The sequence below is a fragment of the Artemia sp. Qi Xiang Cuo genome, chromosome 2, assembly GCF_049724085.1.
Source record: "Artemia sp. Qi Xiang Cuo chromosome 2, ASM4972408v1, whole genome shotgun sequence".
NCBI classification, from domain to species: domain Eukaryota; kingdom Metazoa; phylum Arthropoda; class Branchiopoda; order Anostraca; family Artemiidae; genus Artemia; species Artemia sp. Qi Xiang Cuo.
Genome location: NC_142795.1, coordinates 89,657,989 through 89,685,194, shown reverse-complemented (window position 1 = coordinate 89,685,194; position 27,206 = coordinate 89,657,989). Strand labels below are relative to the sequence as shown.

General features: G+C 35.6%; 1 protein-coding gene across 1 annotated transcript in view; it reads left to right on the top strand.

Moving 5' to 3' along the window:
- Nucleotides 1-19,058, top strand: part of LOC148955774 (kelch-like protein 5) — a 101,154-nt gene extending 82,096 nt beyond the window's left edge. The window contains 1 exon segment of the mRNA XM_089107907.1: nt 18,560-19,058. Within this exon segment, the coding sequence (XP_088964033.1) occupies nt 18,560-18,922 (363 nt within the window). The 3' untranslated portion in view covers nt 18,923-19,058.
- Nucleotides 19,059-27,206: the final 8,148 nt, after the last annotated feature.

Below are 27,206 nucleotides of genomic sequence, written 5' to 3'. Positions count from 1 at the left end.
CCCAAAAAATATCAAAAGTCGTTAATCTTTTCTTCAATCAAATAGCGCCTTTCCAAAGAGTGCTCCTACTCCGTTTTTTTCGAAAACCTATCTTTTAAGTCCTACTTTTTGGGGCCGTTTTATAGACAAACTGGAAATTCAACAGACAGCCCCAAAAATTCTTCAATGCGTTTAAAATTCAAGATGCTCTTGAGAAAGAATCATAACTCACTGAATATTAAAATTTTAAATGATGAGGATAGGCTGGGCAAAAAAGGTTGGAAGTGTTCGGTGCTGTGAAACGGTTGATCTGTCATAAGCTTCTTCATCCGTCCCTGTACGGATGCTGTGAAACGGTTGATCTGTCATAAGCTTCTTCATCCGTCTCTGTACGGAGCAGCAAAATCCTGCTCTTGTGGTGTCTGTGTTGCTGTGAAACGGCTGATCTGTCATAAGCTTTTTCATCCGTCCCTGTATGGATGCTGTACGGTGCTATGAAACGGTTGATCTGTCATAAGCCTCTTCATCCGTCCCTGTACGGGTGCTGTGAAACGGTTGATCTGTCATAAGCTTCTTCATCCGTCCCTGTACCCAAGGCCGTACTCAGAGGGGTGGTTAGGGGGGTTTAAGCCCCCCCCCGAAACGTTTGTCTGACTCGTAAAAACGTAACAAAAATGGATATAAACAAATTTTGTATGCGTTTTTTTCTGTAAACCCCCTCCCCCCAAATATTTTTTTGGGGGGTAAAACCCCTTCCGAAAAACAAATTGGGTACGGCCTTGCCTGTACCTAAAAAGAAAATCCTTCAGAAATCTTGTGGTGTCTCGGTGAACCTTTCACTAGTTTGCCCAATTAGAATCGTTACTGCAAACAACGCTGCTGGGTGCCCCTGAGGAGTACCACCCCCTTAGGAAATTATAGACTAGTAAGTGGCATAGCAATGCACTTGACTTCAGTTAATGTAAATTCTTCTCTATTTTGTTGGTTTTGGCTGGCTCTTTCAGGATAAGTGACCTCTTCCTAGCTATGTTACTTATTGCGGGTGCCTCTCCACTGTAGTATATATTTGGACCATGCATATATAATAAGTCTTAGCTAAAGGAACTGAGATTGCTTGAGGAGGACGTCAATTCTTGTTGATGGAAGATCACCGTGAAGTCTGTAAAACCATGTAGTAAGATTAATTGCGGGAAAACGGCTATGAGGCTCAAATGGGCTGAATTCGCCGATAAACCAAAAACAGACAACAAAATTATTAAAGGATCAATGTCAAATACGTAAAAGTGTCAAAAAATAAACTCATATAATTAAAAAGTCAATGTCAAATTAGCAAAAATATCAAAACAATGAAAACTCTTAAATTAAAAAAGGGAATAAAATAATTAAAGCAAAAACAATTTAGTTATGCGACCAAAAAATAGAAGCTTGAAATTTGCAAAATTAACATTAAAATTATAAGGTAAAAGGGCATGAGGGGGGAGATTCACTGATTGAATATGTCAACTAGGTAATGGATGAAAGCTCTTCTATGGCCTCTAGTCGAAACTTTTATTGGGGCAAGAAGGGGGATTTTAGTTGAAGCAGAATATGGGCGGCAAGGTTGAAGGGGCGAATATTGAAGGTACTGACCTGTGATTGCACAAAACCTCCATTCAGCTGATAGGCCCAGGGACTCCGTGCTGTCCAGTACTAAGCCTGCTTAAGCGACGATAGGATTAAAATTGTATTTCCACATCACAAAAATATTATAATAAAAAATTAATAATAATAAGGTCACAACTAAAAAAAAAATCAACTTGAGTATAGTCTCCTCTCTAAGACTGGTGGGACTCGCTGCTTTTCTGGAGGCCATTATATTTTTAATTATCGAAATCAGTGGTTCTCAAATTGTGGTACGCGTATCCCTTGGGGGTACGCAAAACTTTTTAGGGGGTACACGGTCGGCCAACAAAAACAAAAAAATAAAACAACCCTTTAACTCTAGGACTGGCAATTTTATTTTGTATTTTAGCTACAGTTAACTTATGACCGGTAACTGAGTAGGGGTACCTAAAATATTTTGTGGGTAAAAAGGGGTACAGTATCTAAGTAAGTTTGAGAACCATTGATCTAAATAATATAAAAATTGCAATGGGGAACGTTACAAACTTGAAGTTTTGAACTGGGCTTGTCAGGAGTTTCAGAAACTCATCTCCTAGGATTAGGAAACGAAACTAAGGGCTTTAAAACTCCATTAATTTGGTAGGAAGGATAGGGCACTTGGATTGAGATTGCGGCCTGTGATAAATAATGAACATATCTACGATTTTTTTGGGTAATTATTGTTCAATTTGACTTAAAGCAAAAATTCACGATATCCTATGAGAAAATATTTTCAAGCTCCTGCCAAAATATCCCTTTGAATTTTCAGATTATAGAGAAAAGTTGAAAATTGTAAAATAAGGGTTTACCTAATATTTCTTGATACTTTCACTCAAGCTTTCATGAGTATGTATTTGATTTTATGCCACTTTTGATAAATTATCGGGTATTCCGGCAGTTTCAATCATTTTTCCCTTGGTTAGCCTCGTCACATATATTTTTGTATAATTATATTATTGTACGAATCTACGATTTACGAATGAATTTGGAATTACTCAGTTTTGTTGTGTTTTTGGAATATTGTCGAAAATTAAAACAAAATCTTGCGAAACTACGACAATCGTCAAAAAGAGCGTAAATTGTACTTAGTAATATCGCAGATGTGCAAATGGTTAGGTCTCGCTTAGATTAGGCAGGCATTAATAATAGAAATTCAGTTGCTCACTTTATGACAAAAAGGTGTATGGCATGTATTGTAGTGGTAGTCCCTGTAGGACCGGCTGACGGAGACAGTTGTGACTCAGAATAATTTTACCAACAGTTACATGAACGAATAGACATGATCGCTTTTAGAAACGTAAAATCTGTATTAGAGGACTTAAATGCCCAAGTTTGCACAAATAGTGATAGATCGTATTTTTCCCCTGAGGGTAGGGAAGGTTGGGGTCGACCAGGAAGGATTTTTGAAACGTTATATCTTCTAAGTCATTAGTTTTTCTATAGTTCTGTCTTAATCATAAAATGAATATCTGATAAAACTACCTCTCAATTTTTTCAAAAACGTGAAAAATTTTGTTATCTTTTTCATTTTTTAAGTTGTTCGAAACAACCACTACTCACGGGGCTAGATTGGACGGCTCTAGCATTGGTTCGGTAATCATGCTAAATTATTTTATTTAGAGGTCTTTTTTTCAAATATGTATAAAGTTATAACAAATAAAAAAAATAATAGGACTTCAGGTATATGAAATGACAATAAAAGGAATCAATGACACCAAATTCACCGTTGTCTGTATGAGCTAATATTGCAGTCAAAGACTAATCATAGGCCAGCTCCTTCTGCGCCTCTAGAGTTTCGTGGGAAAGGAAGTTTCTAAATAATGTCGTCCGAACTAACTTCTGCCTTATCTGGAATCTCTAGAAACTCGAATTTATTTCCAATTTCTCTCATGAAGGAAACCATGAAATTATGTTGATTAGCATATTTTATTTGAGTAACCTAAGAAATTTCTGCACTAAGATTGCGAAAAACAAACTTCATTGGAATAAAATCGTTTGAAATGATTGTATCGGGACCAACCGACTCGATGTCTTCCACATCACCGCAATCGAGTAAGCCATCCCTCGAACTCGAAACGTCTTTGAGGTAAAAAAAAATTCACTGTTACAACAATTTTCGGTGACAGTCTACGCTTTTTTTCATGGTTTGGCTCACTTTTATTTTCTCGCTTGCTCTGTTTCCTCTTTTCAGGTGTTTTGGTAAGTGCTCGGGTACGTCCCCAATTGCGTGCCTATCGCCCCAAAAGAGAAGTAGCGGACACACAGGGAAAGGTCAAACATGTTCAGGAGTCTTTTCGGTCTGAGGAGCCTCAGGTGAACCCAAGTAACTTGGATTCTCAGGCACCATAACTACCGGTCTGTCTGTTAACACAGAGGGTAAAACCTAGATCCGATAAAATATCCCTGTCGAATGAGGAAACTCATGTTGCATGAAAAGAAGACACAATGTTCACCAGGCGAAACTTTTACAGGAAACATGGTGAAGTAAGTGCTGCCATTTCATAGATTGAAATTTGCTCATGCTGATTGGTATTTAACCATTCTTTGAATTTCTTTCAAATTGCAGATTTCAAAAGATCTAGGACTGCTACATACAAGGGTTATAATAGCCTATTTGAGCAATAAGGAAGGAACGTAAAGAGCGTTATTGTTTACTCTTGCAATAGCTAATAAGCTGTGGATCCAAATGGCTCCCAAGATTATCCAGAAGTAGAAGAATGGGGTATGTTACGTCTGGTACCGTATGTTTCACAAAATGCTTAGTATATTCAAGGGCATTGGGGGATCCAGGGGGAGGGGCAGCCCCCCCCCTAACGTAGTCTAAAGTAGCGTAACTTACTTAATTGACGCAAGTTTGTGTTAATTAAACTTGCCCCTAACGCAAGTTTATCAGATCGACCTGTTTTGCCCCCCCTGAAAATAATCCTGGATCCACCCTTGTTCATGAAAGGTGTTACCATTGATCCATTCACTTTGGTTTGCTAGATCTTGCGCTTTTGGTGAACATAGGCACCCATAGGCTGAATTTTAAGGAGGGGGGGCTTACCTGGTCTAATCAACACTTCAAATGCTGTGTAATAGAAATCTCAAAACAAAATATCATAGGCATCATGATAGTGCTGCCTAAGTAAAGAGCGATGTGGGCACACCATATTATTTATTTTATTTTGTTTAGATCAAGGCGCTTCTTATAAGAAGAAATGTCATAGAGCCTTCGAAAAGAGCTCATGGAGGGCAACCAGGCCCCCCCGGCAATCATTTCCCCAAACACATCCAATCCCCCACAACCTTCAGGGCAAGGGTTGTAAGCTATACCCTGGAGGGATATAAGGCTTTTTTTATAGAAAGGGTGGTCGTATAAACCTTGGAGGGGGCTCATTTGATTTATAATCAGAAGTTATAGTGCTCTTTATAAGAATCAACGTGATCAAAGGGCAGGTATCCTTCCCCCCACGCACAATCACACACATACACAAGTCGTATTTTCCCAAAACACATCTGATAGAAATTTTAAGATGGCCATTTGTTGTCGTAGAAACTTGGTAAAGGGCTCATTCGGTTGGAAATTAAAAGGTGCCCTCTTTAATGGTCAAATGTGATTGGAGGGCAACTATCCCCCCACGCCCATCATTTCCCCAAGCACTTCCAATAAAAATTTCGAAATAGTTTTTTTGTTTGACTTAGTTTGAAAGTCCAGAAATTATGTCTTTGAAGATGAGAATATAGTCCTCAGGGCAAGGGTTGTAAGTTATTCCCCGAGGGTATATAAGGCTCTAATGGAAACGATGGTCGTATAAACTTCAAAGGGGGCTCATTGGATTGGAAATCGGAAATTTAAGTGCCATAGGTTGTTAGACTGTACCAGTATCTTTGAGAATTTGCTAATAAGAAAAAAATTATTCTTTATGAGGATGAAAATGGGTTTACGAAACGTTTTTTTTTAGTTTTTGTTTACTACCTGGACTGAGAGGAGAGTCTATAAACGGGAGGGGGCGGGGGGGTTATAAACCTTCATCTAGGGATTTTGACCATGGAGTTCCTCATTATGCGTCACATTCTTCTCACTCCAGAAGGTGCCACAAGACATTTTATGATGAAGTAATTAAAATGAACTTACAAAAGGCACGTAGAAAGAGGCAGCAGCTTTTAACTGAGGCACTAATCATCTTTCTACGGCTGCTATCAATGGCGGTATTATTAAAAAAAAAAAAAAAAAAAAATATCAATGAGACATACTGACTATGCCAAACAGCGAGTGTGACGTTCTAAATTTATCGTCCTTTTTTACATTCGGTACTTTCCCATTATCAGGGCCGCTCGGCTTAAACACTATAGATTGGCAATGAGGAAACCCGTTTTGTGACGTCTTATCTGTTGCAGAGCAGGCAATGATAGTAAGGTTTTCATTGTGTATACGATATTAAACAGTGCTTTTTTGGATTTTAGGGGGGGAGTATCTGGCTTAGGTTACATATTTAATATATGCAATGCTTTACCCCCCCCCCTCCCTAATGTGCAAATATATAGCCCAACTTTGTTTCTAAACTATGTTGGTAACTATCCGGATAGTCAAGGGACATGGGATATATAATAATGTTTTCCCCATTACTGTGGGACAACTGCCCTCCCCCCAAACGACGCTCCCGGTATTTGACTAAAGATTTCAGCTTCTTCTGTATGAGTTGTAGGACTATTTTGTCGTCCAAAGCAATTTATAATTTGTACTCATTACGAGTCCAGACAGACAGTTTACGCATTAGAAACACAGTGTTTTTCTAAATTGTGGGTGGGCACCGCGCGTATCCATAAAACCGGAACCAATTTACGTCATTATAAAACTCTCCGAGTCTCCGCCCGAGGGCTTCCGACATTCCGGCACTTTTTAATTTTATCTAGCTAAACTATGAGTTTATCTCATAGTTTATGATATCTTTAGTTGTTTTATGATATCATAGTTTTATGATATCTTTATGATATAGTTTAGTAGATATCTCATATCTACTAATTTTATCTAGTTTTAATTTTATCTAGCTAAACTGTGAGTTGCTGAGTTTAGATTTAGATGAGACCGCTGTAAAAGAGTGAATTAACCAAAATTTGGAGAACATAGAGACAAAAAGGTGGTCTAAATTAACGTTATTGGATGCTCTAGAGTTACTTTTTTTGCATATTATCATGATAATAGCATGGTTGAGACTCTTGTGACAAAATCGAAGAAGAACAACCGATTTTTCAACTCTCAAACATGGAAAATTACGCAGGGAAAATAAATTCGAACAGGCTTTTGAAGGAATGTTCGTGTTGTGAGCGAATCAGACTTCCAGGAGAATACAAAGCCATGCCATTTTTGCAAGCTTCGGAAATGAAATTATTAGAACTAATCGGATATCGAAAATCTGTACTGGACATTGAAGAGCTGTATGTATTTCCGAAAGTTATCATGAAAATTGGAGACCAAGAAGCAAATGGTTTTAAAGCAGAATATAAAATTTATGAGGAATTGAAAAGATCGAATCTCCACATGTACATGTTTTACAGCCTAAAAACTAAAATAAATGAAGAGCTGGGAGATTTTTTACTCATATCAAAATCGTCAGTAATTATCTTAGATGTGAAATCGTTTAAATTGGTTGACAATCCAACCGAAGAGGATTACGAAAAATTACAGAAAAAACTATGTGACTATAAAGTGCAGGAAGAGCGTGTTGTTCAGAATATTAAGGATTTTTTGACTTGCCATGACTGCAAATATAATTCTGATTTTGTTCTCTACTTCAACTTATTTCCAAATACAAGGCGAAGCCAAATACCGACAGAAACAGATTGGATGCCTGAGAATATATTATTCCAAGAGGATTATTTGCAAACGATTGAGGAACTGAGTTCTAAAAAGGTTGATGAAAAGAGGGAATACACACTGAGGACACTATTAGCATGGTTAGTAATGTTTAACTTGCTTAAAGCGTACTTATGTATTATAGCGACCCCACTCAAGAAATTATATTAGATTAATCCTAATGAAATATACATAAATATGATGAAAATAATACGGTATTGGTTAAGAAAGCGGTAACCACGCAATATGACGCTAAAGAAAACTAGTCAAACAGGTTTCAGTCAATAGAGAATTGGATCGCAAAGCGTGGTGCGGCATTGGGTTTACAATATTTAAACTATTGTTATTTGAAATAATGCAGCTTTGATTTTGGCTCACCGTACATGAATAATTAAAACGAAACTAGCATATTAATTTTACTTTTTTGGCTAAATGGCTTTCTCAAAATTTTTTTCTGACGTAACTTACGAATTAACTTACGTAACGAACTTCTATATTCGTATGTTTTATTACGTATATTAGGGAGTTTGCCCCCTAGTCGATGCCTTGCTCTTTACGCTAAAGTTCGAATTTTGCTTGAATCACAAACCCCTGAATCACAAAGGCCGGTTAATTAGAATAGATAGCTCTTTTGAAAGAACTAAAAAAAACTTTAGCGAAAAGGGCGAGGTATTGCCGCGGGGGCAAACCCCCTCATATACGCAATAATTTCTGTGTTTTTTTTTAGTTTTAATGTTGCTCCTTACTTTAAGTTGAAAAAACTAGTTTTTTTTATTTAATTTCTAATCGTTTTTTAAATAATGAAGGAAAATCCGGCGCCCTCTTCATAGAAATGTCCCTTTCCTCAAGGACCCATCCTCCAAGGTCGGATCCTTCCCGTAACCCCCTCTTCCGACACCCCCCATCAGAAAAATCCCTCCTGAAACGTCTTTATACTTCCCATTAACCAATACTATATGTAAACAATGGGTAAAGTTCATAACTTCCAGCCCTTCCCCCGGGAACTGCGTGGGATTAAGTCATTCTCAAAGACATATTTATTAGATTTTCGACTACGCTGGACTAATAAGATAGCTCAAAATTTTGATTGGGTGACTTCGGGATAACAAATGAGCGTGGGAGGGGGCCAAGTATCCCTCCAATTTTTTTGGTCACTAAAACAGGCCATTCGGGCTTTCAATGTCCAGTTGGATAAATCCTTTCGTGATATTCTAGGATAAATTGATCTATAGAGGTACCCCTGGGAAAAAAAGAAAACAAACAAACAAATAAACACGCATCACTGACCTTCTTCTGGCAAAAATACAAAATTCCACATCTTTGCAGATAGGAGCTTGAAACTTCCGCAGGAGGATTTTCTGATACGGTAAATCCGAAGGTGTGATTTCCATTAAAGTTCTCTGACTTTTTGGGGGTGTTTCCCCCTTTTTTTGAAAATAAGACAAATTTTCTCAGGCACGTAACTTTTGATGGGTAAAACTAAACTTAATGAAATTTTTATATTTGAAATCAGCATAAAAATTTGATTCTTTTGATGTATCTATGGGTATCAAAATTCCGGTTTTTAGAGTATCTGTTCTATTGAGCCGGGTCGCTCATTACTTACAGTTAGTTACCACGAACGGTTTGATAGAGCAGGCAATGATAGCAAGATTTTCATTGCGTATACGATATTAAACTGTTTTTTTTAGAGTTTAGATGGGGAAGCAGGTACCTAGGTTAGGTTACGTATTTAATATATGCAATGCTTTACCCCCCCCCCCCCACCCCCTAATTTGCAAATATATAGCCCAAATTTGTTTCTGAACTATTATATATTTATCCTATTTTATTTTATTTCATTAGCATCAACCAAACTTGACTTTTTAGAGAGGCCCATAAAATGGGATTGAACCCAAATTTGTTTCTATACTGTTATATTTTCATCCTATTTTGTTTTGTTTTATTAGCATTAACGAAACTTCACTTATCGCGTGTTTACCGCTTTCTTGACCAGTACCAATAATACTTTAATACCGTACTTTTAAGGTATGATACTTTAGTAACATAAAATGGAAACTACAAAGAATTATGGAAAGCAGGCCGCCTAGACCGCGTTATATTAAATATACCTAGCCTAACCAAAATATCAACACCACATGTTAAATATTAGGTACTGTTCTATTAGCTACAAGACACGCGAGAAGTGAAGTTTGGTTAATGCTAATGAAGTAAAACAAAGTATGATGAAAATATGATAGTTTAGAAACAAATTTCGGCTATATATTTGCACAATAGGGGGGGGGGGTAAAGTGTGGCAGATATTAAATACGTAACCAAAACTAGGTTCCTCCCCCCCCCTAAACCCCAAAAAACTAAAGTTTAAATCTTGTAAACAAAGTGAGAAACCACTGTTTGCAATCCAATTCTCCGTTGAAAGAAACAGTTTGACTGGTTTATTTTATCATGTATCTTGCGTGTCTTATCAAACAGATCGTGGTAACGAACTGTAAGTAAGGAGCGACCCGGCCCAATGGTAACCGAAACTCTAAAAAACGGAATTTTTATACAAATAGATACATCAAAAGAATCAAATTTTAATTCTGATTTCAAATATATACGTTTCATCAAGTTTAATCTTACCCATCAAAAGTTACGCGCCTGAGAAAATTTGGCTGATTTTCGAAAAAAGCGGGAAAGACCCCCTAAAAGCTATAGAACCTTAATGAAATTCACACCATTATATTCAGCGTATCAGAGAACCCTACTGTAGAGGTTTCAAGCTCCTATCTACAAAAATGGGGAATTTTGCATTTTTTGCCAGAAGAAAGATCACGGGTGCGTGTTTATTTTTTTTTTTCCCCAGGGGTAATCTTATTGACCCAGTGGTCCTAGAATATCGTAAGAGGACTCATTGGAACGGAAATTAAAAGTTCTATTGCCATTTTTAATTGACCAAAAAAATGGAGGGCAACTAGGCCCCCTCCCACGCTCATTTTTTTCTAACAGTCACCCAATTAAAATTTTGAGATAGCCATTTTGTTCAGCATAGTCGAAAATCTATTAAATATGTCTTTTACAATGACTTAATCCACCAGAGGTCCCAGGGGAAGAGCTGCAAGTTTTGAACTTTGCCCATTGCTTACATCTTGTATTGGTTATGGGGACGTACACACAAATTTTCAGGAAGAATTTTTTTGGGGTGGGGGGGGGGCTGGAGGAGGGGGTTACTCGGGAGAATCTTTCCCGTGAGGATGTTTCTTTGGGGTAAGGGAAATTTCTATGAAGGGGGCGCCGTATTTCCAAGCATTATTTAAAAAAAGATCAGAAATTAAATTAAAAACACAAGTTTTTTCAACTGAAAGTAAGAAGCAGCATTAGAAATTAAAATGAACAGAAATTATTACGTATATGAGGGGGCCCTCCCCCAATTCAATACCTCGCTCTTTACGCTACAGTTTTTTTTAGTGCTTTCAAAAGAGCAATATATTATAATTAAACAAACGGCCTTTGTGATTCAGGGGTTTGTGAATTAAAATATGTGTTAACTTTTAACGCAAAAAGCGTGGTATTGAATAAGGGTATAACCCCATCATATACGTAATAACATATACGTAATAAAAAAAAACAATAAAAAAAAACAAGCGATACGGCTCAATATTAATCGAAACTTTTAAAAAAGGAACTTTGATGTCAATAAATGTATCAAAAGAATGGGCTTATAATGCTGATTCTAAATATATGAATTTTATTAAGTTTAGTATTACTCATCAAAGGCGACAAGCCTGAGAAAATTTACCTGATTTTCTAAAGAGGGGGGAAACGTCCCCTAAAAGTGAAAGAATTTTAATAAAAATCACACCGTCAGATTCAGCGTATCAGAAAACCCTACAACATAGGTTTCAAGCTCATATCTGCAAAAATCTGCAACTTTGTATTTTTGCCAGACGAAAAATATACGAATACAGAAGTTCGTTACGTAAGTTAATTTGTAAATTACGTCAGAAACAAATTTAGAGACACCCATTTTGCAAAAGAAAAGTAAAATTTTTATGCAAATTTTGTTTACTTATTCAATGACGGCGAGCCAAAACAAAAGCTGCATCAACTAAAAAACGATCAGATTTTAAATAAAAAAAACAAGTTTTTTAAACTGAGAGTAAGGAGCGACATTAAAACTTAAAACGAACAGAAATTATTCCGTATATGAAAGGGGCTGTGCCCTCCTCAACGCCTCGCACTTTACGCTAAAGTTTGACTCTGTCTCACGACTTTATTTTTTAAAACAATAAAAAACTTTAGCGTAAAGAGCGAAGCGTTGAGGAGGGGACAACCCCTTTCATATACGGAATAATTTCTGTTCATTTTAAGTTTTAATGTCGCTCCTTACTTTCAGTTTAAAAAACTTGTTTTTTTTATTTAATAGCTAATAGAACCGTACCAAATATTTAATTAAGATATAACGTTACTTGTGTCTTAAAGCCACCAGGCTTAAGTTCTTGGTCTTACAGAACCGGTTTCTGACTGTAAGTTAGTAATATTTAGTTGGTATTTTTGGTACTTTTGCATTATATGGGCCTTTACAAGGAAACCAGTCGCGAAAAACCCATTTATGACGGGTTAACCGCTATAGAGTAGGCAATGATAGCGTGTTTTTTATTGCGTATGCGATATTTTAACTGTTGTTTTTTGGGGTTTAGGGGGGGGGGGAAGGTACCTAGGTTAGTTTATGCTACGTATGTAATATATGCTATGCTTTACCCCAAACCCCCCTAATGTGCAAATATATAGCCATAATTTGTTTCTAAACTATTATGTATTCATCCTATTTTATTTTATATCATTAGCATTAACCAAACTTGACTTTTTTGAAAGGCCCATATAATGCAAGAGTACCGTATTTTTCTTAGGTTAGGTTAGTTTAGGTTACGTATTTAATATAATGCGGTCTGGGGGGCCATTTTCCATAATTCTCTGTTGTAGTTTCCATAATTTTGTTACTGAAGTATTATATTTTTATCATATTTTGGTATATCTCATTATTATTAACCTAACTTCAATTCTTGAGTGTGTACTAGCTAACAAGGAAGAACCACCATTTCATATAATGTGTTCTGGGGGGCCTTATTTCCATAATTCTCTGTTGTAGTTTCCATAATCTTGTTACAAAAATATTTTACTTACATCATACTTAGGTATATTTCATTATTTCATTAGGATTAACCTAACTTCACTTCTTGAGTGTGGTGGCTATAAGACTAAAGTACCGATATAACTATATAGTATTTTATCTCACTGTGCCTAAGCTAAATTGTCTCCGAATGCAGACAGACAAACCGGTTTTTACGCTGACAGATCAGACCAAACTTCTTGAGTGGGGTTGCTATAATACACAAGTAGCCTACCACTTAAACTTTTAGAATAGTGGCTCATCGGATCGGAAGGTGACATGCTAGGACAAAAAGAAGGTTTTATAGTTTTATTTTCTGTATAAGTCTAGAATTGCTATTGGTAAGGAACCTTTGGTACTTGTGTAGAATCTGGGTACACATGAAAGAAAGACCGCATCGAAATCTCAAAGCTGCTTTTGATTAACAGATTTGTGAGATGTTGCTCACTCCGTGACAAAGATTTAAACTTTAGTTTTTTTGCGTTTTAGGGGGGACTAAAAGGTAGCTAGATTAGGTTAGGTCTGTCGCATTAAGGAAATTGGGCGTAAGTCCACTTTTTTTCCGAAAAGAAATTAAGCATAGGGTTTATAAGGCCTCGAAGAGATCTATGTATTGGTCAACTGAAAATCGGCTTATCTTTAATTCTGGCCGACTTATAAATTGTTTCAAAAGGGTATAGCAAAGGGCATAAGTCCCTTGTCTTCCAAGTAGTAAGTAGTTAGCAATTTCAAAATTTCTAGTGAATTCTGATAGAAGAGTTAACAAGGTATTAGCCTTTAAAGTTAAAGCTTTCTAAAAATTTGATTTCTGAGAGACTTTTTCATTGTGCCTTTTCATTTTTATTTCGCTCTCCTGTAAAATCATAAAAAGTGGACTTAAAAGTGGACATAAAAGTGGACGACCATTTTGCTTAACGCCACAGAGGTTACATGTTTAATATATGCTATGCCTTACCTCCACCCCCCTAATGTGCAAATATATACTTCTCGCGTGTGTATCCAGATTTTACACTAGTACCGAAACATTTTAAGAAAGCATTTCTTGGTACTTATTTAGAATCCAGAAAACATGCGAGAAGTGAAGTTTCGTTAATGATAGTGAAATAAAACAAAATAGTATGAAAATATAATAGTTTTTTAAAAATTTTTGGATATATTTTTTCAAATTAGGGGGGGGGGGTGTTGGTAAAGCAGAGAATATAATAAATACGTAAACTAACCGAGGTACCTTTTTTGGTACTTATGCATTATATGGTACTCACGAAAGAAGTCAAGTTTGGTTAATGCTAATGGAATAAAATAAAATAGGATGAATATATAATAGTTTAGAAACAAATTTGGGCTATATCTTTGCACATTAGGGGGGGGGGGTGTATCATAGCATTTATTAAATACTTAACTTAACCTAACCTATGTACCTGTTCCCCCCTAATAAACCCCAAAAAATATTCGTTAAAATATTTTAACCAGCTAATACCCGTTTCACGGGTCTCCATGTCTGGTCTGCTTTTACAGTCTATAGCGCTGTGTAGCATATAATGCATAAGTGCCCCTTTTTTTGCCCCTTCAACCCCAAGAAAACTAATGTTTAAATCTTTGTCACGGAGTGAGCATTGCCTCACTATGCAGCGAAAACCTGTTTTTCATTAAGTGTCTTTGAGATTTCGATGCGGTTCTTCTCGCGTGTTTTCTGGATTCCGAATAAGTACCCATTTCTTACTTCATAATATGCAGAATAATTGTAGTTTACAAATTTTGACTGCTGCTTCACTTTAATTTACCCTTAATGTGCAAATATATTGCCTAAACTGTTTATTTCCCATCTGATTTACAGTTTTTGATTTTGTCACAGTTGATTGAACATGGCAAATGCACAAAAAATTTATAATTTTGGCTGTATATTTGCACATTAGGAGAGGTGGTGAGGTTGGGGTTAAAGTAAAGTAGAGCTGCAATCGAAATGTATTAACTACAATTATTCTGCATGTTAAGGAGTAAGAATTGTCTCTAAGTCTAAAAAATTATCATCACACTAAGTAATTTGCTACCTACAGAAACCAGGTTAATGCCTATATAACTAAAAAACTCACTTTTATCACTTTTTGGTACTGGTGCATTTTGTGGACACTGCTAAAGATGTCAAGTTTGGTTAATGCTAATGAAATAAAATAAAATAGGATGAATATATAATAGTTTATAAACAAATTTGGGCTATATATTTGCACATTAGGGGCGGGGGTAAAGCATACCATATATTAAATACGTAGCCTAACCTAGTGACCTTTTTCCCCCTTAAACCCCAAAAAAAAATCGTTTAAATATTGTAACTCGTTGAGAAACCACGGTTTTACAGTCATTTATTTATAGCGGTTTCTTGAGAATAGCCTGTTTGACGAGTTTTTCGTGACTGGTTTCCTTGTACAATATATAGCAGTGTCCACATAATGTACCAGTACCCACTTTTCTTATACAGGGTTTTAATTAAGGTTATCCGAGAATCGCTAGATAGGCTACTTCCCCTTTTTCAAAATCATTTTCATAATCTTCAATGACTTATTTCTAACCTCATAGCCACCATATTTCAGTAACTTATTTACCACACCATGAGCACCTAGGGTCTTATCATTTTTTAAATCTTTTTAGTACTGTCACTAGTTTTTCCTCCCAATATAAATCATTCCTTTACATCCTTTACATTCCAAGTGTCACAAACTTTTTCATTTTCCTCTATATCTTTTCCTGTAACTCTATCCCGGTTTATCACATTCACAAAATGTTTTGTCAAACCGTCTTAAATAAAAACCTTGTATACTCCCAGGGCATAACTTACAACACTTGCCCCCGGGCTCTTGGGGGTTGTGTCGACCCCGGGGGCATTGTTGTATGATCTTTGGACTATAGCATTGCCATTGATTATTATTTATTTATTTTTCTCCCAGGAAAGAGTGGTTGTATAGACTTCGGAGGGGAGAGGGCTCATTCGATTGGAAATCAAAAGTTCTACTGCCTATTTGAAGAATCGAAAGTGATCAGAGGGCAACTAGTCCCCCCCCCGTCCTCTTTTCCTCAAATGCATCAGATCAAAATTTTGATATAGCCAATTTGTTCAAAATAGTCAAAAAGTCAAATAACTATGCCTTTTGGGTTGACAAAACCCTCAACAGCCCAAGAGCTGTAAGTTATGTAAGTTGCCCATTATTACAATTTTTATGGTTATTTTGGAAGGGGGGGGGGGTCGTATAAAGATTCGGAGGAAGTTCTTTTGATGTGAAATTGAAAGTTCTAGTTCACTTTTTGAGATTCAAAAGTGATCGGAGGGCAATCCCCCACCCCCCCCCCACCCACGCCTTTTTATCCCCATATGCTTCTGATCAAAATTTTGAGATATCCGGTTTGTTCAAAATATGCCGAAGGTGGAATAATTATGATTCCTGGTTTGATACCCCCCTCCCCCCACCCTCGGGGGCAGTCGTCTAAGTTATGCTCGTTGCCTATTGTTAACATATAAGGTTTTTATGGAAGGGGTAATCGTATAAACTTTGCCACTGGCTCATTTAATTTGAAATTGAATGTTCGCGTGCCTGTATAAGTTTTGAAAGTAATCAAAGGGTAACCATCCCCCCCCACGTTCTTTCCCCCAAATGCATTCAATCAAAATTTTGAGATTGCCATTTCGTTAAAATATTCAAAAGGTCAAATATCTATAACTCAGGGATTGACAAATCCCCACAGCCCACGGGACAAGGGCTGTAACCAATGCACGTTGCCCATTGTTAACATAAGGTTTTTATGAAGGGGGTGGTCTTATAAACTCTGGAAGGGGCTCATTCAATTAGAAATCAAAAGTTGTAGTTTCTTTTTTAAGAGTCCAAAGTGATTAAGGGGCAAACCAACCCTTTTTTCTCAGATACATCACATCAAAATTTTGATACAGCCACTTGGTTCAAAATAGTTCAAAGGTCAAATGGGACCTCTCTATACCTCTTGGGAAGGATTTTTATTGGAAAAGAGGGCATGTTTGATCCTTGGTCCCCAAAAAAGGCTTAAGGTATTAAGATGAAACTTTAAGAAAATGGAGAAAGGGATGCCAATTACAATCAAAACACTCTATGAGCTTGCTGGTTGTGAAAAGAGAATATCAGCAGTATCTAAAGAACGACTGAGGGTATTAACTTGAAAAATTCAAGGTATGGTGTTGTGATGTTGAAGAGAGATTCTAGGGTAACTAGCCAACTTCCCCTCCTTGCTCTTTTAAGATAATTCCTTGAAACATTTTTCATTAGGAAAAGGGGAAATATTTGATTGTGGGTGTTTCCAAAGAGGGGGCATTAAGGTAAAACCTTGGAGAATGTTGAGAGGTACATTATACTAAATCAAAAGGCACTATGTGCACTAAAGGCACTATTTACCTGAAACGTGCAATTCCAAACTATTTATGACTCAATAGGAAATAAACTAACAGGAAACTAAAAACCAAACTGATAGGAAACTATTTATGACAGAAATACTCACTACTATTATCTACTGTAGTCTAGAAAAAAAGGTCGAGCTTCTGTAGAAGACAATCAAAACTTTCACGGAATAGCGATTTCACGGGATAAGAGTCAAAACAATTTAAATGTATGACAGTATAAATCAACTTCTTTGTGTTTTTAGTTCTGTTATTCTGTTCTGGAAGGGGGGATTTATTCCTTTCCACTCTCACAAGAATTGCAAAGATATCACGATCTCGGTGTTACATTGACATGAACTTTTGTTTTTTGTTATGACTGAATGACAAATTTATTGATTCTAAGGAATTGTATTTCAGTAGAAAGACGATACATATAGGGGTTACTTTGAATTTTCTCGGTTTTTCTTTAGTGGCTGAACTATAAGGTTTCTTTCATTAACAATGACACATTCTTTCTTACAAGAAAATTATGAAATGATATGAAATTTCATATCTTTTGAAATTTCTTTATTATATGAAAGAAATTATCTAAAATTTCTTATAAGCTTATATATGAAAAATTCAGATGTTTATTTTAATGAATAATAAATAGCTGTAAAGAAAATAATTAGTTTATTAATTTATAAGTTCAACAATGTTTTCAGTTGCAAAATTTGCAATTTATTTGAAAAAAGACTCCATAATCTGTTTGACAGCGGAAGTTGATAGTTTTCGGTATTGAAGAAACAAAGAAACGGAAATTTTTAGGAATTTACCAAACTTGGTATTCGTTAAGGTTAAGCATAATAGGTATAGCTTTGACTCTTAAAGCATACGCAGGAAATTAACAAGGCGGCATTATAGTGACCAAAACGCTTTGAGGGGGAGGGTCAGACTAACATCCCGAAATAAGTAAAACTAGATAAAATGAGTACTTCTTTATAGGCCTAATACGCACCAATTTCTGTTTGGACCCAAATACCTAAATACAATCCTGGATATACTCCAGCGTGGAGGGGGTTTGGGACACATGTTGCAAGAAATAAAATATAAAAATTAAAAACTAAAAGAAAACTCACCCTTCAGTCCTCGGCATAGATGAAATACCTTCATCTGCTCCTAAGCCTACGCCACTGTCGTGGTGAGAAGGACAGCTCTGTTCCATAGCCTAAAAAATAAGAGAGCACACACAAAAAATGGGCCTATTTAATTTTTTCTTTTTAGTTCTTTGTGAGATCCATGTTTGGACTAGGGCTGTTTTCTTCTCTAAAAGGCTTCAGGATCCAAGTTTGAAACAGAAGTGATGTAGTTTTTTTCTTTATAACTTCATTTTCTCCTTTATAGGTTCTACGGCTCACATCTTAGCTGTCTAAACATAACAGTAGAAAATATGAAGAAAGCTTTAGATGAAGAGTACAAAAACAAGAAAAAGAAAGATGAGAAAACAAACGTAGATATGGCAGGCGTTTTTTTAACCCCAAGACAGAAAGCTATCGTGGAATGTAATCATACCTTTTTGCAGATCGTGGGTCCACCAGGAACTGGAAAAACGTATTGTTTAATAATGAAAATGGTCAACGTGTTTTTCGAGCTGTGGCAGCTAAACAGAGAAAAAAATAAAAAGATTAACGAATTAATAATTGTTTTCCATGAGAATGAAAATACATTACGCTTCATTAGAGACACATTTTGGAAAACAACTAAGATACAAATTGAAAGAAAAAATGAAAACAAAATAGATGAAATACCAAAACTAATAATATTCATTGGTGGAAGCAATGTTATGGACATAGATACAAAATATTTGTTCCAAGTGGAAGAATATGACTTTACAACAAGATTCAAAGTCTTTTGCGACGACGCATCTATTGTACCATGTATTTGAAGAGTATCGAAAGGATTTAAAAAAGAACAGAATGTTTGAAATTTTGAAGGCAATTGATCGGTCCAATTTCTGCTGGTGTACCTCGTATTCAGACTTTTTACCACTAGCAAATTTTTATCGGCCTCTTTCATGTCTAACAGTAAATGGGAACAAAATATTTGATTCTTCGTACTATGTACATCTTACAGATAGTCTCAGATATACTGGAAATATACACTCCCTTTTAAAACAACTTTATGCAACACAGATCAATGCATCCCTTGTGGACCGTGGGGCAAGGAATTCTGTGATCAATTTCAATCCAGGAACTCGAGTTATTGGGGAAAAGCCTCAGTTTGTTTGTTTAAAAGACTGCAACTCGATGAAATTTGAAGTGCAAGAACTACTTAAGAAATTGTATAAAGAGGGATTTCAGAAAGATGAAATAACCGTTATCACCACAAGAGTTTTTACTCAATCACAAATAATAAAGGATGTATTGAAAAAAGATGTGAGGTGGTAAGCAAATATAGTTACTTATTTCTTTATTAAGCCTTTTAGTCTCTATAAGGAATCCTCATCTATGTTGTGGCGTTGTTTTTGGCGCTTTTTTGTTTTTTTGGCTGTTTTTTTTTGTTTTTCACCCCCCCCCCTTTTTTTGTCTTTCTCTTTAATTTTATTTATTTTATTTGATTTAACTAATTATGAACAACAAAAGGAATCTCGTCTTTCTTTTTCTCTCAGAAACGACTTGGATTGGCATGGTACTTTTGTTGTTGTTGTTATTTAGTCATGATTATTTATTATTATTATTTATTACTGTATATTGTCTTTGTTTAGTCTCCTTTATTTATTGTTTTTGCTACTGTATCTTAAACTGTTTCTTAGATTGTTTCTTAGATTGTATCTTAGATTGTTTTTCAATATAATTGTGTATGGTGTTGTTTTGTTGATGTTGTTTTCCACCTTCCCCCTTTTTTTATTCTTTTTTTTGTCTTTCTGTTTTATATGAGAAATATTCTTTAATGTAATGTTTATTTTGTCACTCTCTCTGGCCACAGAGCCTTTGTGGGGTCTATAGCTTTGTAATTTATTTTTATTCTTTTTAATTAATTAAAAAACTTTCCACAATATATGTTCTTCAAAAAAAGTAAAGTACTCTATTAGACCAAAAATGAACAAAAATAGAATCAAATAATTGACCAAGCATACAACTACCATAAATCAGCATCAATAAATAAATGAAACACAAAACAAACAGAAATTGAAATAGATAACAGAGGCAAATTCAAAACAAGCAGAAATTAATATGAGTAGAGCTTTAAGTCTCTATGCTTTCTAAAAGCCAGAATATAATTTTTAATTGACTGAAAAAAATTCAAATGAATTTACTTAAAAAAATGTGCATTGCAAGTTTAGGCCTAATATACATATGCTGATATTTATTCCTTAAAATCGTAATTAATTTCTGATTTCTTAAAGCTATAAAAATGAAAATATTTAAAAGAGCTTTTTCAGTAAAGTGCAAATTTTATTCTGGCTTTTAGAAAGTATAGGGGTTTAGAACCCTACTCATATTAGTTTCTGCTCGTTTTGAGTTTGACTCAGTTATTTATTTTAATTTGTGTTTGTTTTGGGTTTTATTTATTCATTGATACTGATTTGTGGTAGTTGTATGTTTAGTAGATTATTTGATTCTATTTTTGTTAATTTTTTGGTGTTTTACTTTTTTTGAAAAACTTATTTTGTCAAGAAAATTTTTTAATTAATTTCTGTTCGTTTTACATTGACAAAGTCTTTTTCAGGGAAAATGACTGAGCCTCTTCTAAAGTTAAACAACCATCCCTTCCCTAAAAACCTTAAATACCCCCTGGGCATAACTTACAATCCTCGCCCCTAATCTCTGGGGTTTGTTTCAACCCCAAAAGCCTTGTTATATGATATTTTGACAATTTTGGACAGAAGGCTAGCTAAAAATTTCTATAAGATGTATTTGGAACAATACGACACGTGTGTGAGGAAGGGGGGATAGCTGCCCTCCGATCACTTTGACTCCTAAAAGGAAAACTAGAGCCTCTGATTACCCATTCAATGAGCCCCCTCCGAAGTTTATATGACCATGTTTTCAATAAAGCCTTATATGCCCCCAGGACATAACTTACAACCATTGCCTTGAGGGCTGGTGGGATTTGTTATCCTCAAAGCCATAATTTACAGACCTTTCAAATACGTTGAACATAATGGCTATCTCAAATGGTAATTGGAAGTGTTTAGAGAAATGGCGTGTGTGGAGGAGGGCGGGGAGCATTTTCCCTCTGATCACTTTCTACTACTAAAAAGGCACTAGTCCTCTCAATTTCTTATCCAATGAGCCCTTTTTGAAGCTTTTGCGACGAAACTTTCTATGATACCCTTATATAGGCTACCCCAAGGGCATAACTTACGACCCTTGTCCTGAGGGCTTTGGTGGGAGGATTGCAATCCTCAAAGACATAATTTCCAGACCTGAACACTACATTGAAACAACTGGCCAGACCCAACGGTTGATCAGAACGGTTTGGGGACATGAGGGCCGTGGGGGGGGGGTGATTATCTCTCCAACGAACTTTGACTATTAAAAAGGGCACTCGCCCTCTCAATTTCCAATCGAACCAGCTCTTTTTGAAGTTTTTACGACAACGCTTTGTGTAAGAACCTTATATACCACCAGGGCATACCTTACCACTTGACCCCTGAGAGCTGTGGGGGGTATTGTCATATTTAAATACACAATTGACAGAGCCTTCAACTACGTCCAACAACCTGGCTATATCAAAATGTTGATTGGGTATGTTTGGGAAAAGGAGGGGGGCGAGGTCATTTACCCTCCGTTCGCCTTTGACAAAAATTTAAAAATTTTGACTGAATATGGTTTGAGAGAGGAGTTATAGCCTTTTATTAAAAAGGGCACTAGCCCTTTCAATTTCCAATCAAATGTGCCCTCTTTGAAGATTCTACAACAACACTTTCTATAAAAAAAACGTATATGCCCCCAGGGTATCCCTTTCTATAAAAACCTTATATGCTCCCAGAGCATAACTTACAACCCTTACCCTGAGGGCTATGGGGAGACTGTCCTCCTCAAAGACATATTTTTCAGATCGTTCAACTACGTTCAATAAAATGGCTATCTCAAAATTTTGATTGGATTTGTTTGGGGAAATGGTGGGCGTGGAAGGGGTGCTGGTTTACTTCCTATCACTGTCGGCTATTAAACAAGGGAACAAGTCCTTCCAATTTCCAATCGAATGAGCCATTTTCGATATTTCTACGACAACTTCTTCGATACGAAGTGCCCGGGTCTAAAAGAAACAAAGAAATAAATAAATTATACACTCTGCCCACACCATTCTTTACTTAGGCAGCGCTGTTGCGCAGGCTATGATTATTTTGAATGACTTTGTAAAAACAAAAACGAAAGGCTACGGGAGATAATAGTATTTAAACAGAAAAATAAAAATGTGAGCTAAAAAATAAATCTCTTGTTTTAAATTAATTTCCATTTTTTGCAAAGAAACTATGGAAAATGCGAAAAAATGGATTATTAAGCATATTTTTTCTGCACTTCAAAACTGAGAAAAAACCCTCTGGATACTGGAAATGGTGGGCGTGAGAAGGGGGTTAGTTGCCCTCTAATCACTTTCGACTATCAAAAAAAAGACACTAGTCCTTTCAATTTCCAATCAAATGAGCCCTTTTTGAGGTTTCTACCACAACGCTTTCTATAAAAACTTTATATGCCCCCAGGGCATAACTTACAACCCTAGCCCTGAGGCGTTTGGGGGTTTGTCATCCTCAAAGACATAGTTTCCGGAACTTTCATCTACGTTGAACAAAATGGGTATCTTAAAATTTTGATTAGATGTGTTAGGGGAAATAGTGGGCGTGAGAGGGGGTTAGTTGCCCTCTAAATCCTCTCGACTATTATAAAGGGCACTAGCCCTTTCACTTTCCAATTGAATGTGTCCATTTCGAAATGTATGCGACAACTCTATCTATATTAACCTTATATTACCCCAGGGAATAACTTACAACCCTTGCCCTTTGGGGTTTGGGGGGTTTGTCATCCTCAAGACATACTTTGCAAAACTTTCCGTTATGTTGAACAAAATGACTATCTCAAAATTTTGATTGGATTTTTTGGGGAAATGGTGGGCGTAAGAGGGTGGTTAGTTGCCTTCCAATCACTTTAGACTATTAAAAAGGGCACTAGCCCATTAAATTTTAAATCTAATGAGCCCTTTTTGGAGTTTCTACGACAACGCTTTCTTTAAGAACCTTATATGCCCTAGGGGATGACTTACAATCCGGGCCCTGAGGGTTTTGGGGGGAGTGTCCTCCTTGAAGACATATTTTCCAGTGATTTCAGCTACGTTGAACAAAATAGCTATCTCAAAATTTTGATTGGATGTGTTTGGGGAAATGGTTGGCATGAAGGGGTGTCAGTTTCCTTCCAATCGTTTTCGGCAATTAAAAAGGGCACAATTTCTTGCAATTCAGGCTGAAAAACCTCTTCCTAGCTGATTTATCTAAAATAGTTTGCTTCCCTATAGTATTATTGGTGACATATAAGGGTGGGGGTTAAGTTCATTTTTGTTAATTATATATTCATGCCAAGTGGGAGGTAATAGGCTTGAGATTGTGGATTTTGACTCTTGTTGATAGAAGAGTATCGCCAAGTGCTGAAAACCAGTTTTGGAAACCACAATATTGTTTGTTATGTCTTGAAAAAATTAAAAATTCGTTGTTGGATATCGACTAGGAAAATTTTCTTTTTTCAAATGAAAGTACAGTGACGTTAAAATTTACAAAAATCTAAAAATTTTGGTATATAGATCTTATTGTTTAAACAAGTGTTGATAAATTTAGCGTTTATTCACGAGGCACTGTCATAAGAATATGTGAATTTTCACAAAATTTCGTTCTTGTTACACCATCCATTCTTGAAATACTGAGAAGCAAACAAAACTTTAGTGTAAATTGTGACGGGTTGATGGGGTAATCGATTTGGGTTTTAATGTTGCTCTTGAATGTTGCCTTTTAACCCTCTCCTTTTAGGTTTAAGTTTATCTTTGTATAATATTACATAAAAATATGCTTTTTCCTTAGGTCTATTTATTTCATCCAATATCACCGTTTTCTTAAAACCTATTAAAGCATATATTTTTCATACGAATTAAAAAATATGATATATTTAAATGAAGATTTAAAAACTAAAAATAATGCCATTTATCAAAGCATGCACTTGTCTTCTAAATAGTAAAACACAAATTAGGTTATCCCAAAAAAACATCTACATTAGGAACTTTTTTTGTCTTATGAGCCCTATTCCTATTTTGATATTTTCTTTGAGTTTTTATTTTTTAATGTAAGAAATAACCATTTTTCAAAATATTCCTCTAACTCATTACTATCAGTGAGATTATGGTGTATTTTTAATCAAATAAAAATTTATTAAATAACCATTATTAAATAAGTCTTAATTTTCTTGTTTATTCTTCGGTATTGTAAAATCTTATTTTTTTTTTTTTGATTATTTCTTTTTAATTTATTTTAAAATATATGTTTAATTTTTATTATATAAATTAAAATAAAAAAATTATTTAGTATCTTAAACAGCATTAGACGACGATTAATTGGAAGGAGGGATTGAACAATGCTGCACCATAAAACAATGTTATATGTTTTGTTACAACTGGCATAATTCTATATATTTAATTTTTTATTCTAGGGCAGAAAAACCCAATTTTCGAAGCGAGGCTAGTGATATTATGAGTGATTTAGGAATTTTTAATGATAATCTAGAGGTTGAAGATGCTCATTCGATAAGTTATTTCTATGAATGTCAAGACGAACAATTGGCTTTTTCACTACGAGGAGTCGAGTCTAATCACGTCATTGTGTGCGTTACGCCTGAGCCGCACTGTTTTACAGACCAAGGCAAGTTAGCAGCCATAAGAGAAAAAATTAGCTTATACAACAAACAATGCAACAATAGAAACCGAGCTCTTGTGACAGATATAATTCACTCAATTTTAAGAAAATATGGTTTACTACTTTATTGCAGAGGCTGGCATGGATTTAGAGTCTTTGACATAAAAGAGGCAAAAAGCAGAGCGGTCATGGGGGTTACCATTATATATACAAATGGGGATCTGCTCGTTAGTGCATTAGCAGAACGTTTAAAAAACATTTCTCCAGAAATTTGTCCGAATTTTACATACAAAAAAAAAAGTGAGTTTGGAACAATTATTAATGAACGTGGTGCGTTAAGTTTCGAAACTATTAGCAGCCGTAATTGTGTGGATATAGCTCGTGCATTTTATTACTTTTATCCCTTATGCTATTGGATAAGATTCTCACAAAATATCTATTCCCAACAAAAGAATTATGGCGAAGATTGGTGTTTTGATAGTTTGTTAAATGAGCTATGTTGTGATAATGATTCCAAAAATCTTTTTAAAAGCTTATTCATGAAAATGACTATGTTTGGACAAATAGTAATTTTTTTGAACAACATCCTCTATTGTTTTAAAAAATACAAGAAAATCGTTGTTACATATGAAATACTGAACAAACAAGTGAAAATTGAGCTTCATAACTGTAACATGGAAGAATATTTGAGAAACTGGAAGAAACAATTAGAAACAAAAACAGTAAAGGAGATGATCCAAATTCTGGAAAGCGATACTCCATTTGAAAAAGTTTATGACCATTCATTTTCATGTTTGGTTAAAACTCTGATTTTCATCATAGAAACAGTTCTGTTCCCTATTATACCCATTGTTGCTCAATATCACCCTTCAAAATCAGAAGAACTTCTAGCTATTATTAACAAAGGGACTTGGAATAAGTCAAAGTCTACTTTATGGACTAGATCCATAAAAGTTGAAAGATCTGATCCCTTGATAGATTCTGTGCACTGTCAAATATATTCTGATGGATGCCATCTATTTAGCAGTAAACTCCTTTCAGATCTTGGTTTGGGAAACATTGAACCTATATGTGATTTAAATGTATATTTTGAAGACATATTTCCGCAAGGATTCGGAGTGCCCAGCTGCAAAATGAATATACCATCCATGAATATATCATGCGTGAATATATCATGCATCTGATTGAAAGCATTGATGGTCTCAGCAAAGATATTTTGTGCCCTTTAAAGAAATTCAATCAAGTTTTGAGCGGTTTTCAAAAAGTATACTCTATCGATTCTGGTCTTAGAAGTTAGAGCTGATAAATTGAGTGACCGTCGTGTTATTGGTTTCTATGCTATTAAAGGATTTTCTATTTATGACCTTATTTATGCTGAAAACATCCTGAAAGTGCCACAAATTCAATGTAAATTGTTATGTCAAATTCAATGTGTCTGTCCATTACATTGTGTAATTATTTGTTTGTTTTTGTTTATTTGGTTCAATGGTTATTGTATCAAACGAGGAAGAATCTTGGGAGAAGCCAGATCCAAATAAAAGTTTTGAGTTTAGAGTATCCTTTCAAGTAAAAAGAGACACTGCGCCTCTATTTTTATTAACTCGTTTTTTTTATAAAAACAAGTTTTAATTTTTTTCAGTTAATTCAACTTTTTAAAGAATAAAAAATAGTTTTTATCAGCTTGTTTTTCGTGTTCCTTTATCTCCTATTTCCTTTAAATCTTTCATTGTGACATCCTCCCACCCCACTGCGGACGACTTGCTTTCCGTTTAGCCCTACACGGTTGGCCGAAAAGGACAAACTTCAGCCTTCTTCCATCCTTCATCCACAGAATGTGCCCTACCCATCTCAACCTTTCCCTTATTGTTACCCTAGATTGCGGGATTGAACCAAACTTTTCGTACAACCTACTGTTTGAAATACGGTCAGTCAGCCAGGCCTCCAGAACGATCCGTAGGCAGTTTCTCTGGAAAACATCTAGCAAATCTTTATCCGCTTTCCAAAGCGCCCATGCTTCAGAGTCATGTTTAACCACTGTCATCACTGTAGCTTCAAAAATTCTAATCTTAGTTTGCGACTTATCTTCCTATTCTTCCAACCTTTTTTTAACTTTGAAAAACACCCTGAGCCGATTCTGCTGAGGCTATTCTACTTTTAACGTCTTCACTTCTCCCGCCATCTTTACTAATAATACTACCAAGATAAGTGAAGCTGTCCACCTTTAGTACAGGAAAATGAGCTCCAAAAAGAGGTCGACCCGAAACAAATTGCAACAAAAATGATTTTTACACCATCTTTTAGAAAAAAAACTGAACAACATATCCTTTTTCGC